Below are 16,010 nucleotides of genomic sequence, written 5' to 3'. Positions count from 1 at the left end.
GAAGGGCCATCCGCGCATCAACACGAGCAGAATTTCTCACCCACAGCTGTTACAAAAATTTCTAAATTCACTTGTAACAGACCTTCAAAACACTCCCACAGGGGATGCTGAGACCAAGTGGGCCCACATCAGAGACGCCATCTATGAGTCAGCTTTGACCACCTACGGCAAAAGTGCGAAGAGAAATGCAGACTGGTTTCAATCTCATAATGAAGAGCTGGAACCTGTCATAGCCGCTAAGCGCATTGCACTTTTGAACTACAAGAAAGCCCCCAGCGATTTAACATCTGCAGCACTTAAAGCAGCCAGAAGTACTGCACAAAGAACAGCTAGGCGTTGCGCAAACGACTACTGGCAACACCTATGCAGTCATATTCAGCTGGCCTCAGACACCGGAAACATCAGAGGAATGTATGATGGCATGAAGAGAGCTCTTGGGCCAACCATCAAGAAGATCACCCCCCTCAAATCTAAATCGGGGGACATAATCACTGACCAACGCAAACAGATGGACCGCTGGGTTGAGCACTACCTAGAACTGTACTCCAGGGAGAATGCTGTCACTGAGACTGCCCTCAATGCAGCCCAGCCTCTACCAGTCATGGATGAGCTGGACATACAGCCAACCAAATCGGAACTCAGTGATGCCATTGATTCCCTAGCCAGCGGAAAAGCCCCTGGGAAGGACAGCATTACCCCTGAAATAATCAAGAGTGCCAAGCCTGCTATACTCTCAGCACTACATGAACTGCTATGCCTGTGCTGGGACGAGGGAGCAGTACCCCAGGACATGCGCGATGCCAACATCATCACCCTCTATAAAAACAAAGGTGACCGCGGTGACTGCAACAACTACCGTGGAATCTCCCTGCTCAGCATAGTGGGGAAAGTCTTTGCTCGAGTCGCTCTGAACAGGCTCCAGAAGCTGGCCGAGCGCGTCTACCCTGAGGCACAGTGTGGCTTTCGTGCAGAGAGATCGACTATTGACATGCTGTTCTCCCTTCGTCAGATACAGGAGAAATGCCGTGAACAACAGATGCCCCTCTACATTGCTTTCATTGATCTCACCAAAGCCTTTGACCTCGTCAGCAGACGTGGTCTCTTCAGACTACTAGAAAAGATCGGATGTCCACCAAAGCTACTAAGTATCATCACCTCATTCCATGACAATATGAAAGGCACAATTCAACATGGTGGCTCCTCATCAGAGCCCTTTCCTATCCTGAGTGGTGTGAAACAGGGCTGTGTTCTCGCACCCACACTTTTTGGGATTTTCTTCTCCCTGCTGCTTTCACATGCGTTCAAATCCTCTGAAGAAGGAATTTTCCTCCACACAAGATCAGGGGGCAGGTTGTTCAACCTTGCCCGTCTAAGAGCTAAGTCCAAAGTACGGAAAGTCCTCATCAGAGAACTCCTCTTTGCTGACGATGCTGCTTTAACATCTCACACTGAAGAATGCCTGCAGAGTCTCATCGACAGGTTTGCGTCTGCCTGCAATGAATTTGGCCTAACCATCAGCCTCAAGAAAACGATCATCATGGGGCAGGATGTCAGAAATGCTCCATCCATCAATATTGGCGACCACGCTCTGGAAGTGGTTCAAGAGTTCACCTACCTAGGCTCAACTATCACCAGTAACCTGTCTCTAGATGCAGAAATCAACAAGCGCATGGGTAAGGCTTCCACTGCTATGTCCAGACTGGCCAAGAGAGTGTGGGAAAATGGCGCACTGACACGGAACACAAAAGTCCGAGTGTATCAGGCCTGTGTCCTCAGTACCTTGCTCTACGGCAGCGAGGCCTGGACAACGTATGCCAGCCAAGAGCGACGTCTCAATTCATTCCATCTTCGCTGCCTTCGGAGAATACTTGGCATCAGGTGGCAGGACTATATCTCCAACACAGAAGTCCTTGAAGCGGCCAACACCCCCAGCTTATACACACTACTGAGTCAGCGGCGCTTGAGATGGCTTGGCCATGTGAGCCGCATGGAAGATGGCAGGATCCCCAAAGACACATTGTACAGCGAGCTCGCCACTGGTATCAGACCCACCGGCCGTCCATGTCTCCGTTATAAAGACGTCTGCAAACGCGACATGAAATCGTGTGACATTGATCACAAGTCGTGGGAGTCAGTTGCCAGCATTCGCCAGAGCTGGCGGGCAGCCATAAAGACAGGGCTAAATTGTGGCGAGTCGAAGAGACTTAGTAGTTGGCAGGAAAAAAGACAGAGGCGCAAGGGGAGAGCCAACTGTGCAACAGCCCCAACAAACAAATTTCTCTGCAGCACCTGTGGAAGAGCCTGTCACTCCAGAATTGGCCTTTATAGCCACTCCAGGCGCTGCTTCACAAACCACTGACCACCTCCAGGCGCGTATCCATTGTCTCTCGAGATAAGGAGGCCCAAAGAAGAATGTAGAAATCAACAAGCGCATGGGAAAGGCGTCTACTGCTATGTCCAGACTAGCCAAGAGGGTCTGGGAAAATGGCGGACTTTTGTGTTCTGCGTCAGTGCGAGTGTTTCAAGCCTGTGCCCTCAGTACCTTGGTCTACGGCAGCGAGGCCTGGACAACTTATGTCAGCCAAGAGCAAGGTCTCAACACATTCCATCTTCGCTGTCTCCGGAGAATCCTTGGCATCAGGTGGCAAGACCGTATCTCCAATGCAGAAGTCCTTGAGGTGGCCAACATCCCCAGCATATACGCTCTACTGAGCCAGTGGCGTTAATGATGGCTTAGCCAATGTGAGCGCATGGAAGATGGCAGGATCCCCAAGGACACATTGTACAGCGAGCTCGTCAGTGGTATCAGACCCACCGGCCGTTCATGTCGCCGCTTTAAAGACGTCTGCAAACGCGACATGAAGTCCTGTGACATTGACCACAAGTCGTGCGAGTCTGTTGCCAGCGATCGCCAGAGCTGGCGGACAGCTATAAAGGCGGGGCTAAAGAGAGGCGAGTGGAAGAGACTTCGCAGTTGGCAGGAAAAGAGACAGAAGTGTAAGGAGAGAGCCAACTGTGTAACAGCCCCGACAACCAATTTTATCTGCAGCGCCTGTGGAAGAGTCTGTCACTCTAGAATTGGCCTTTATAGCCACTCCAGGCGCTGCTCCACAAACCACTGACCGCCTCTAAGCGCTACGCATTGTCTCTTGAGACAAGGCAGCCAAAGAAGAGTAGGAGTTCACATTAAGAAACACTTTAGATTTGTAAATACTTTCGAAATAGCAATATTTGCACCCTAAATCTAAGTTAAGTGCAGTTGCTTTCAAAATGTAGCATAGAAGCTTCACCTGCAGTGGAGATCAAGAAGCAAAGCAGATTATTTTAAGGTGGGAGGTTTTATCAAAACCATAGGTTCCAATCCTAAATTAAGATATTTTAACTTTTTATAGTATTATCCTGTAAATGTTGAAAAGAGGAAGCCATCAACATCTCTTTAAGGACACAATAAATATTGAAAATATTTAATTTAGCAAATGACTTGACCTATTAACACATGCCGACTTTGAGGTTAAGCTGGGTTTTTTTTAATTAACTTTTAAACTGCCAGTAGGTTCAAGGAATTTACCAGCCTCTTGGGCTGATCCTTTTGAAGTTTACCACCTACACACCACAATGTTACATAAAAACTATTAGAGTAATAAGGCTACTCAAATGTCAGGAGTTTAAAACATTGTACTTACTGATTTTCTTTTTCCTAATTCCTATTTACTTGAATGTCAGGGCAACTTTTGAAAAAAAAGGCAACATTTCGCTACAAATTCATGCTAGAGGCCGGTTTTTCCAATCAACTGAAGTCCAGAAGTTATGATTGAAGCAGGTATATCAACTTTGAGTTTTTGAAAATCCGAATGAAACTCCTGTCTGCTTCAAAAACATAGAAACATAGAAAATAGGAGCAGGAGTAAGCCATTCGGCCCTTCGAGCCTGCTCCGCCATTCATTATGATCATGGCTGATCATCCAACTCAGGAACCTGTTCCCGCTTTCGCCCCATCCCCTTTGATCCCTTTAGACCCAAGAGCTATATCTAACACCTTCCTGAAAACATACATGTTTTGGCCTCAACTGCTTTCCATGGTAGCGAATTCCACAAGCTCACCACTCTATGGGTGAAGAAATTTCTCCTCATCTCAGTCCTGAAAGGTTTACCCTGTATCCTGAGACTATGACCCCTGGTTCTGGACTCCCCCACCATCGGGAACATCCTTCCTGCATCTACCCTGTCAAGTCCTGTTAGAATTTTATAGGTTTCTATGAGATTCCCCCCTCACTCTTCTGAACTCCAGTGAATATAATCCTAACCGACTCAATCTCTCCTCATACGTCAGTCCCGTCATCCCAGAAATCAGTCTGGTAAACCTTCGCTGTACTCCCTCTGTAGCAAGAACATCCTTCCTCAGATAAGGAGACCAAAATTACACACAATATTCCAGGAGTGGCCTCACCAAGGCCCTGTATAATTGCAGCAAGTCACCCCTGCTCCTGTACTCCAATCCTCTCGTTATGAAGGCCAACATACCATTTGCCTTTTCTACAGCCTGTTGCTTACCTTCAGCAGTTGGTGTACGAGAACACCCAGGTCTCGCTGCATATTCCCCTCTCTCAGTTTATAGCCATTCAGATAATAATCTGCCTTCCTGTTTTTGCTACCAAAACAGAATGGAAATGTAATGGGGTCCAAATTAGAAAGTAATTCAACAGAACTGGTTTCCCTTGGACTTTATGGTCTGGTACTTCTTGCTTGTGCCCAAGCTGGAATGGCTAGATAGCAAAATTGACATCATCATCCACTAAAATAGTGACTCCCCAAATTTCCTTTGTGGCCACCAAATGAGGTGACATTATTCGTGGTTCCCTCTCCTCATGCACTAACCACCCTCTCTTTCAAAAATACCATCAGCATGTCTCTCCACAAAAAACACCCCCTCAACCTATCTGCCCCATTGCCCGACACCAACGTTCCTTTCCTCACCAAAGCTCTGCCATCCTTCCCACAACTCCATCACATGAAAATGGCTTCACCTAAAGTCAAAATTACATACTATTCACTGTGGCCGTCATCATGGTGCATTTTGCCTTCATGGACTGCAGCTTACAGAGCAAGTTTCAGGAGGGAGAACTGTGTATATTACACAGCAAGAGTGAGAATGTTAATGTAACTTCATTCTTTAAAAAAAGGTGAGAGAGAAAAACAAAGGAATCATCAACCTGTTGTGGAGAAGTTATTGAAATCTCTTAACTTTTTCCGGTCCTGATGCAAGGTGATCAACCTTAACTCTGTTTCGGTCTCCAAAGATGCTGCCTTACCTGCTGAGTATTTCCTGCATTTTCTGTTTTTATTATTGGAATCTATAAGAACAGATGGTAGGCGTAGGCGGTGGCGCAGTGGTATTGTCACTGGACTAGTAACCCAGGGTATTTGTCTGGGGACATGGGTTCAAATCCCACCACAGCAGAAGGTGGAATTTGAATTTAATTAATAAATCTGGAATTAAAAGCTAGTCTAATGATGGCCATGAAACCATTGTCGATTGTTGTAAAAACCCATCTGGTTCACTAATGTCCTTTAGGGAAGGAAATCTGCTGTCCTTACCTGGTCTGGTCTACATGTGACTCCAGACCCACAGCAATGTGGTTAACTCGTACATGCCCTCTGAAATGGCCTAGCAAGCCACTCAGTTGTACCTAACCGCTACAAAGTCAATAAAAAGGAATGAAACTGGATGGACCACCCGGCATCGAGCAAGGCACCCAAAGTCCTCCTTACTAACATCTGGGGGCTTGTGCCAAAATTGGGAGAGCTGTCCCACAGACTAGTCAAGCAACAGCCTTACATAGTCATACTCACGGAATTATACCTTACAGACAATGTCCCAGACACAGCCATCACCATCCCCGGGTATGTCTTGTCCCACCGGCAGGACAGCTCCACCAGAGGTGGTGGCATAGTGGTATACAGTAGGGAGGGAGTTGCCCTGGGAGTCCTCAACATCGACTCCGGACCCCATAAAGTCTCTTGGCATCAGGTCAAACATGGGCAAGGTAACCTCCTACTCATTACCAGCTACCTCCCTCCCTCAGCTGATGACTCAGTACTCCTTCATGTTGAACACCACTTGGAGGAAGCAGTGAGGGAGGCAAGGGCACAAAATGTACTCTGGGTGGGGGACTTCAATGTCCATCACCAAGAGTGGCTCGGTAGCACCACTACTGACCGAGCTGGCTGAGTCCTAAAGGACATAGCTGCTAGACAGGGTCTGCGGCAGGTGGTGGGGGAACCAACACGAGGGAAAAACATACTTGACCTCGTCCTCACCAATTTGTCTGCCGCAGATGCTTCTGTCCATGACTGTATTGGTAGGAGTGACCACCGCACAGTCCTTGTGGAGACTATGTCCCGCCTTCACATTGAGGATACCGTCCATCGTGTTGTGTGGCACTATCACCGTGCTAAATGGGATAGATTTCGAACAGATCGAGCAATGCAAAACTGGGCATCCATGAGGTGCTGTGGGCCAGCAGCAGAATTGTACTCGACCACAATCTGTAACCTCATGGCCCGGCATATCCCCCACTCTACCATTACCATCAAGCCAGGAGACCAACCCTGGCTCAATGAAGAGTGCAGGAGGGCATGCCAGGAGCAGCACCAGGCATACCTCAAAATGAGGCGTCAACCTGGTAAAGCTACAACACAGGACTATCTGCGTGCCAAACTGCGTAAGCAGCATGCGATAGACAGAGCTAAGCGATCCCATAACCAACGGATCAGATCTAAGCTCTGCAGTCCTGCCACATCCAGCCATGAATGGTGGTGGACAATTAAACAACAAACTGCAGGAGGTGGCTCAACAAATATCCCCATCCTCAATGAAGGCACTGGATACTGCAAAAGCTATGGGCCCTGACAATATTCCGGCAATAGTACTGAAGACCTGTGCTCCAGAACTTGCCGCGCCCCTAGCCAAGCTGTTCCAATACATCTACAACACTGGCATCTACCCTGAAATGTGGAAATTTGCCCAGGTATGCCCTGTACACAAAAAGCAGGACAAGTCCAACCCGGCCAATTACCGCCCCATCAGCCTACTCTCAATCATCAGTAAAGTGATGGAAGGTGTAATCAACAGTGCCATCAAGCGGCATTCGCTTAGCAATAACCTGCTCTGTGACACTCAGTTTGGGTTCCGCCAGGGCCACTCAGCTCCTGACCTCATTACAGCCTTGGTTCAAACATGGACAAAAGAGGTGAGGTGAGAGTGAATGCCCTTGACATCAAGGCAGCATTTGACTGAGTATGGCATCAAGGAGCCCGAGCAAAACTGGGGTCAATGGGAATCAGGGGGAAATCCCTCCGCTGGCTTGAGTCATACCGAGCACAAAGGAAGATGGTTGTGGTTGTTGGAGGTCAATCATCTGAGCTCCAGGACATCACTGCAGGAGGTCCTCAGTGTAGTGTCCTTATCCCAACCACCTTCAGCTGCTTCATCAATGACCTTCCTTCAATCATAAGGTCAGAAGTGGGGATGTTCGCTGATGATTGCACAATGTTCAGCACCATTCGTGACTCCTCAGATACTGAAGCAGTCCATGTAGAAATGCAGCACGACCTGGACAATATCCAGGCTTGGGCTGAGAGGTGGCAAGTAACATGCGCGCCACAGAAGTGCCAGGCAATGACCATCTCCAACAAGAGAGAATCTAACCATCTCCCCTCGACATTCAACAGCATTACCATCGCTGAATCCCCCACTATCAACATCCTAGGGCTTACCATTGACGAGAAACTGAACTGGAGTAGCCATATCAGTGGCGCAGTGGTTAGCACCACAGCCTCACAGCTCCAGCGACCCGGGTTTAGTTCCGGGTACTGCGTGTGCGGAGTTTGCCAGTTCTCCCTGTGACCGCGTGGGTTTCCGCCGGGTGCTCCGGTTTCCTCCCACAGCCAAAGAGTTGCAGGTTGATAGGTAAATTGGCCATTGTAAATTGCCCCTAGTGTAGGTAGGTGGTAGGAGAATGGTGGGGATGTGGTAGGGAATATGGGATTACTGTAGGATAAGTATAAATGGGTGGTTGTCGGCACAGAATTGGTGGGCCGAAGGGCCTGTTTCAGTGCTGTATCTATAAATAAATAAATACCGTGGCTACAAGAGCAGGTCAGAGGCTAGGAATCCTGAGGCGAGTAACTCACCTCCTGACTCCCCAAAGCCTGTCCACCATCTACAAGGCACAAGTCAGGAGTGTGATGGAATACTCTCCACTTGCCTGGATGGGTGCAGCTCCAACAACACTCAAGAAGCTCGACACCATCCAGGACAAAGCAGCCCGCTTGATTGGCAGCCCATCCACAAACATTCACTCCCTCCACCACCGACGCACAGTGGCAGCAGTATGTACCATCTACAAGATGCACTGCAGCAATGCACCAAGGCTCCTTAGACAGCACCTTCCAAACCCACGACCTCTACCAACAAGGAGGACAAGGGCAGCAAATACATGGGAACACCACCACCTGCAAGTTCCCCTCCAAGTCACACACCATCCTGACTTGGAACTATATCGCCGTTCCTTCACTGTCACTGGGTCAAAATCCTGGAACTCCCTTCCTAACAGCACTGTGGGTAAATGGACTACAGCGGTTCAAGAAGGCAGCTCACCACTACCTTCTCAAGGGCAATTAGGGATGGGCAATAAATGCTGGCCTGGCCAGTGACGCCCACATCCCATGAATGAATTTTTAAAAAAAGACTGACTGAGCACTGGGAGAAATCTGAGCTCATCAGAAAGGTCATGTCTCGCACACCGAATTAAATTTTTGAGGTAGCAGCTGAAGTAGCAAACAGAAATGTCTATGGATGTAGTTTATATGTAGTTATAGAAGTCATTCAATAATGTTCTACATAAGAGACTGTTAGCTGAAATTAAAGTTCATGGAGAGGACAAATTATTGACCAGGTTAAGAGATTCGTTAAGTGGTACAAGATAGAGAGTAGGGATAATGAATAGACACTCAAATTGGAAGGTCGTGACTAGCAGTGCCCCACAAGGATCTGTGCTCTGGCCTCAGCTAATTACTATATTTATTAATGACTTAGATAATGTAATAGAGAACCATGTATCTAAGTTTGCCGATGACACAAAGATTGGTGGCACAGTAAGTACTGTAAACAGGAACATAACGTTGCAGAAATAATGATAGATTAAGTGAGTGAGCAAAACTGGCAGATGGATTTTAATGCAGGTAAGTGTGAAGTCATCCATTTTGGCTCAGAAAAGGAGAGCTCACAGTATTATTTAAAGGGGGAAAAGCTAGGAATTTTGGTGCTCCAAAAGGATATCGGGGGCCATGTACACAGATCACTAAAATGTAGTAAGGTACAAAATATCAAAAAAGCTAATGGAATGTTATCCTTTATAACTAAGGCCCGACAATATAAATGGAGGAAGTTTAGTGACAGCTATAGTTCTGGGCACCACAACTTAGAAAGGATATATCAGCCATGGAAAGAGCGTAGTGCAGATTCACCAGAATGTTACCAGGGCTCCAATGGTTAGATTCTGAGGGGAGATTACATAAATTGGACTGAATTCCTTCGAGCATAGAAGGTGAAGGAGTGATTTGATTGAGGTTTTCAGAATTTTGAAAATAATTGATAGGATTGATAGAGAGAGAAAAATGTTCCATGCTGGTCAGGGAGTCTAGGACAAGGAATCATAGTCTTAAATCTGAGCCAAATCATTCAGGAGAGAAGTTAGGAAACACTTCTTCAGGCAAAGGGTGGTAGAAGTGTGGAACTCTCTCCTTTAAATGTAGCAGGTGCTGGCTCAATGAATTATATTAAAAATCAGAGATCGATAGATATAGGCTCGCCAAGGGCATTAGGGATATGGAACCAAGGCAGATAGATGGGAGTTAAGATACAAATCAGCCATAATCTCATTGGTGGAACAGGCACAAAGGGCTGAATGGTCTTCCGACTCCTGCTCCCATGTTAGTTCCTTTTAAGAGTGCAATCTCCAAAATGAGTGAAAGGCACCTTTAATGCAGCATCCATCATAAATGGCAGCCGAAGGACTTCAGGACATCCTTGGTGAAAAACATGGCAAATGGTCTCATCAGTTAACTAACACAAAAACACAGCAAGACAAATACCTGCACAGGTAGCTAGCATAAAAACAGTCCGGATGCAGAATTGCATCAGATGAAAAACAGGCCCAAACCTTTCTGATCCAATTCTCGGCGATGCTCACTTGATCATGGTCAGTTTTACTGGCATATCAAAACACACAATCAGCCTTAGAAGTTGTATCCAATAAGCCTTCATCATATGTTCTAACAACACATCAGAAAGATACATTCAAATAAGAACTGCATGGAAATATTCAACTGACAAACAATTACAGCCATCAAACTTTTACAATGCTATCTGTTTGCAATTATGATACCAGTTACTAAAATCATGAGAAATATTTCAAAGTAATGGCATCACAAGGAATCTTTTGTTCCTGTGTTACACTGTTTCCCTGATTCTTTGCACACCAATTGGTAAAGTCAGTGAGTCAGTGCAAAAGACAAGGCTGAAACATTTGCAACCATCTTTAGCCGAATGTGCCGAGTGGATGATCCATCTCGGCCTCCTCCTGAAATCCCCAGCATCACGGATGCCAGTCTTCAGTCAATTCGATTCACTCCACTCGATATCAAGAAATGGCTGAAAGCACTGGATGCAGAAAAGGCTTTGGGCCCTGACAGCATCCCAACTGTAGTACTGAAGACCTGTGTTCCAGAACTAGCCACCCCGCTAACAAAGCTGTTCCAGTACAGCTTCAACTCTGGTATCTACCCGACAATGTGGAAAATTGCCCAGGTCTGTCCTGTCCACAAAAAGCAGGAAATTTTCTAACCCAGTCAATTAGCGCCCCATTAGTCTACTCTGAATCATCAGCAAAGTGACGGAAGATTTCATCGACAGTGCTATCAAGTGGCACTTACTCAGCAATAGCCAGTTCACTGATGCTCAGTTTGAGTTTCGCCAGGGCCACTCATTACAGCCTTTGTACAAACATGGACAAAAGAGCTGAATTCCAGAGGTGAAGTGAGAGTGAATGCCCTTGACATCAAGGGCAGCATTTGACAGAGCATAGCATCAAGAAGCCCTAGCAAAATTGAAGTCAATGAGAATCAGCAGGAAAATTCTCCACTGGTTGGAGTCTTACCTTTCACAAAGTAAGATGGTTGTCGGTGTTGGAGGCCAATCATCTCAGCCCACGACATTAATGCAGGAAAAGCATTCAGGGTATTGTCCTAGGCTGCTCATCAATGACCTTCCCTGCATCACAAGGTCAGAATTGGGATGTTCACTGATAATTGCAGAGTGTTCAGTACCATTTCCAACTCCTCAGATACTGAAGCAGCCCATGTCCAGATGCAGCAAGACCTGGACAACATTCAGGCCTGGGCTGATAAGTGGCAGGTAACATTTGCGCCATACAAGTGTCAAGCAATGACTATCTCCAACAAGGGAGAAACTAACCACCTGCCCTTGACATTCAATGGCATTACCATTACTGAATCCCCCATCATTATCCCTGGGGTTACCATTGACCAGAAACCTAACTGGGCCAGCCACATAAATACTGTGGCTACAAGAGCTGGTCAAGGCTGGGAATTCTGCGGCGAGTAACTCACCAAAGCCTGTCCACCCTCTACAGGGTACACATCAGTGTCATGGAACACTCTCCACTTGCTTGGGTGAGTGCAACTCCAACAACACTCAAGAAGCTTGACACCATCCAGGACAAAGCAGCTCACTCGGCACCCTATCCACCACCTTAAACATTCACTCTCTCCACCACCAGTGCACAGTGGCAGCTGTGTGTACCATCTGCAAATGCACTGCAGCAACTCGCCAAGCCTCCTTCGACAGCACCTTCCACACCCCTGACCTCTACCACTAATACGAACAAGGGCAGCAGACACATGGGAACACCACCACCTGCAAGTTCCCCAAGTTACACACCACCCAGACTTGGAACTATATCGCCATTCCTTCACGGTCACTGGGTCAAAATCCTGCAACTCCCAGGATTTCCAGGAATGTGGGTGTTACAACACCACATGGACTGCAGCAGTTAGAGGTAATGGCTCACCAACTTCTCAGGGGAAATCAGGGATGGGCAATAAATGCCGGCTTTGCCAGCGATGCTCACATCCCATGAACAAATATAAATAAACTCAAAATATTATAGCCTGTGTAACTGTACGGAATAAAAGACATTTCTGGGAATGAACCCAAGGAGGTAGATTAATTTTAGAGATCTGATCGTAATTTCTCTGAAATCTTTGCAACTTAAGATATCAAAATTACACATTTACATGAGTTCTGAACTCTCAGACAACCTCCACTATCCTGCAAATACCAGTTTTTTAAGACTGCACTTCTTTTTAACCTTTTTGCAGACAATGTATATTAGGACATTGTACCACAGCTACTCAGCAGGCACTATCATGTTGGAATTTATACCAGAAGCTCAGTCACTCAGATTTGCATGGACTGCAGAATGCACCTTCCTTTTCCGACTGTATAGGACCGAAAATTACTTAGAGGATGTAACCTTGTCCAAGGAGCCACTAGATACATGGGATATATTCCTCAAAAATGCTGACTGCTGTAAGAAACATGGCTGCTCCCTTTCAAGATAAGCTGCGTTTCTCTTGTTATTTAATGTAATAGGGGTTTTTGTAATTACTTCTCTGCTATCGAATGAACAAACACCAAACACTACACAAGGAAAATTGAAACAGATCTATTTTAATTCAGGTTGGGGATTCTTTGTGTGGAATTTTTGTTTTACCTTTCCCCTTTTATATCTGCCAATTTACTCTCCTGAAGGCACTACACCTTTTACTGTTTACAGATCCGTGAGCTCCTCGAGTAGTACCTTACTTAAGTGTTCATTCTTAGTACTGAAAGTGTTCAGGCATGATCACTGGATAGGGCGAACCCAAGACAATTTCCCCCTGCCCTAACGCAAGCATACTGACACCTGTTACGGCCAAGATATGCTACCCCAGAAAAAAACAGAGATCAAACCTGAAATCTTCCAGTCTGTACGGTTTTGTAACACAGCAGGCAATGTCTTTATCTGCTAAGTCTTTGGCTGACCCTTTCTCAATAGAGTATATTAATTCATCACACAAGAACTGCTACTATTATAAATCTAACCCTGCCCTTGAAAACGGGAAAACAGACTACCTGATGAGCACAGACAATAGAAATTGCCATCTTAGTGTGAAAAGTGTATCTAGTAAATAATGTATACAATAAATAAATTATAATTTTGGATGTTAGTTGCACTTTGGTATTCCCAACATTTTAATGTTAATGTTATTAGTTGCAATTAAGTACAAGGTCTAAAGAGAATGTTTTAAGTGGGGTTTACAAATTAGCCAGCATGACGTTCAGGGTCTTTTATGCTCAATTTTGAGGTCTCCTTAAGGATTTAAGTTGAGTAATGTAAGAGGTTGGAACTTCTTTCTGATGTATCGAATTGCAAAGGCAGCACACGACACCTGCAACAACAGTTGCATGATACACCTGTGGGAGCTGCATGCTGGGCTGATCAGCAATAACCCTAATCCAACTCATATCCTAGCTAGTGATGATACTCAGTGGATTCACAGACCTAAAGGATGGCTTAATTTTCATTTTAAACACAAGTACTTTAAACGTCTGGCATGATGACTTTTTTTATTCATACAATTCTTGAGCCGAATATTCATCTTTGATTCAATTATTTCAATGTCAAATCTCTTTTACACAGATATCAACACCAAGAAAGCTAAGTGAACTGATTAAAAAAGGCTCTCATTTTGCAAAGAAAACTCTCATTTTGACCGATGTCACCTTATATATGGAATGTTTCTGCAGGTGTAGATGAATGTCATTAGATAATAGAAAATATGCAAATGTTCCACAATCTCAGTTTTGATATGTACAATCAAATAATTCCATTACTGTGCAGTAATGACTTAAGCAGCTTATAATTACTAAAACAAACTGGGCTAATAATACTTTACTGTTCACAGTGAGATAAATGAGCTCTTCTACACCGTTATCACAAATGCAGTTTAAATAGCATGCCGTGCTCACGCATGGAATAAGAAAGTGAGTTGAAAGTGAGCCTACATTATAATCTTTATTGTATTGATGGTGACAAATGATAGACTGTTAGAATGAGCATTTAATGTTTTTGTACCTATAAAGGAAAAAATTGAATATTAATGCGGTCAATCATAATGTCATTTGTGAAACATTATATACTCACTTTTCATTCTGGAGAAGTTGGTGCATATTTTCAGCGGGTGGGGGGGGGGGGGAGGAGATGATCATTTTTTTGTGCATCAATAGTTTAATTCAGATTTTGCACTAGTTATCAATCAGTGTCACAGTTGTAGCTGACCCCATGTTCATATTTGATTACATTATTATGCTGTCTGTGTTTTTTTTTTAAAAAGGAAAATTCCAGTGAGGCTAAACAGATTAGAAGGTGGCCAGAAATCTTTTCATTGAAAAAAATCTTGCAACTTAGCCCCTTGTTTCACTGACTATAGATCCAATAACAACACAGGAAGCAAATATTATCTTCAACTTACTTTCAGCACTAACAATACAAGCTATCAGATATAACTTCTCACCACTAAGTAAACTAGTATCATGTGGGAAAATAGGACGATTTTACAATATAACCAAATTTGGACCAGGGTCAAACACCCCTATATTCAACTATCAATGATGTCATTCCCTTTTCATGAATTTGGCACACTCATTGTTAGTTTCCAAGAAAATGTCCTGGTGTGCCAATAGCAACTCCTGTAGACTTATTTGCAATTGTAGATTTCATACTGTAAGGATAAGGTACTTCAGGCAACATGAGTAGGCTGCAACCCAAATAAACATTAAGTGTTGGGTTCCTTACATACAAAAATTTTATTTCCCAATACATTATATTTTTGCCCAATATGGTAAAATGCTCTTCCAAATGACAACTGAAATGAGTCCCCCAAAATACATTTCAGCTTTAAAAAGGGCCAAAGGCTTTTCCAGTGCTTCACTACATATTCATCAAATTAACTTACTTACACTGGATGAGTTCTTCCTTTGAGCACAGCAAACTACCAAATATGAAAATAAACATAGAAACACCGAAAGCCAAAAAAGATCACTGTACTCATGTTAGCTCTTTAGTGAACTTTAAATAACAGCTTACTCCAGTTACTGACCTGGTAACGTCAGGAAACCTGATTGGAAAATACAGCACTTGGCACTTGGGTCTGATGAGTTTCTCAAGTTCTTTGGGTCGATGATCAGGAATTAGTCTCATGAAAGGGCCAATGGACATGAAGAACGATTCCATATTAAATGCAGAATTGAACACGACCACATCAGCTACCAAGCTGAAAATAGAGAATTTGAGCTGTTAAAAAAACATTTTAGATCTTGCTCTTATGAGTAGACTCCAGGCCCAATTTGTAATAGAAAACTTTATCCTGAGACAAGTTCAAACCTTGAAAAAGGTTATTTGTACATTAATATGCAAGTTGCTCATATTTACATTACCCTGCGGTTTCCACAAATGCACATAACAGCCTTGAACCCTTAAACTACATATGACTCTATTTTGATGCCATAAGCATTTCCCAAATGCTTTTATAAAAGCAAAATACTGCAGATGCTGGAAATCTGAAACAAAAACAAGAAATGCTGGATTCACTCAGCAGGTCTGGCAGCATCTGTGGAAAGAGAAGCAGAGTTAACGTTTCGGGTCAGTGACCCTTCTTCGGAACAGTTCCGAAGTAATTGCCTAATAACCAGGTGTTGAATTATGTTGATTTTCCATGTAACTATGGGTTAAAAGAATCAAATTTACCACTAAATTTGGGATCCCTTAACAAGTAAACCATTAGAAAGCATGAAGAACATGCGTGAAAACCAACAAAAATAATGT

General features: G+C 44.5%; 1 protein-coding gene across 15 annotated transcripts in view; it reads right to left on the bottom strand.

The window, feature by feature from the left end:
- Window positions 1-16,010, bottom strand: part of gtdc1 (glycosyltransferase-like domain containing 1) — an 872,535-nt gene that overhangs the window by 696,291 nt on the left and 160,234 nt on the right. For all 15 annotated transcript variants that reach the window (XM_068034984.1, XM_068034988.1, XM_068034995.1 and 12 more), the window contains one exon: window positions 15,286-15,459. In XM_068034984.1, the coding sequence (XP_067891085.1) occupies window positions 15,286-15,459 (174 nt within the window). The remainder of the gene's footprint in view (window positions 1-15,285; window positions 15,460-16,010) is intronic.

Source organism: Heterodontus francisci, chromosome 7, assembly GCF_036365525.1.
Source record: "Heterodontus francisci isolate sHetFra1 chromosome 7, sHetFra1.hap1, whole genome shotgun sequence".
In the NCBI taxonomy this organism is placed as follows: Eukaryota; Metazoa; Chordata; class Chondrichthyes; order Heterodontiformes; family Heterodontidae; genus Heterodontus; species Heterodontus francisci.
This window is presented reverse-complemented; position numbering and strand designations above follow the sequence as displayed.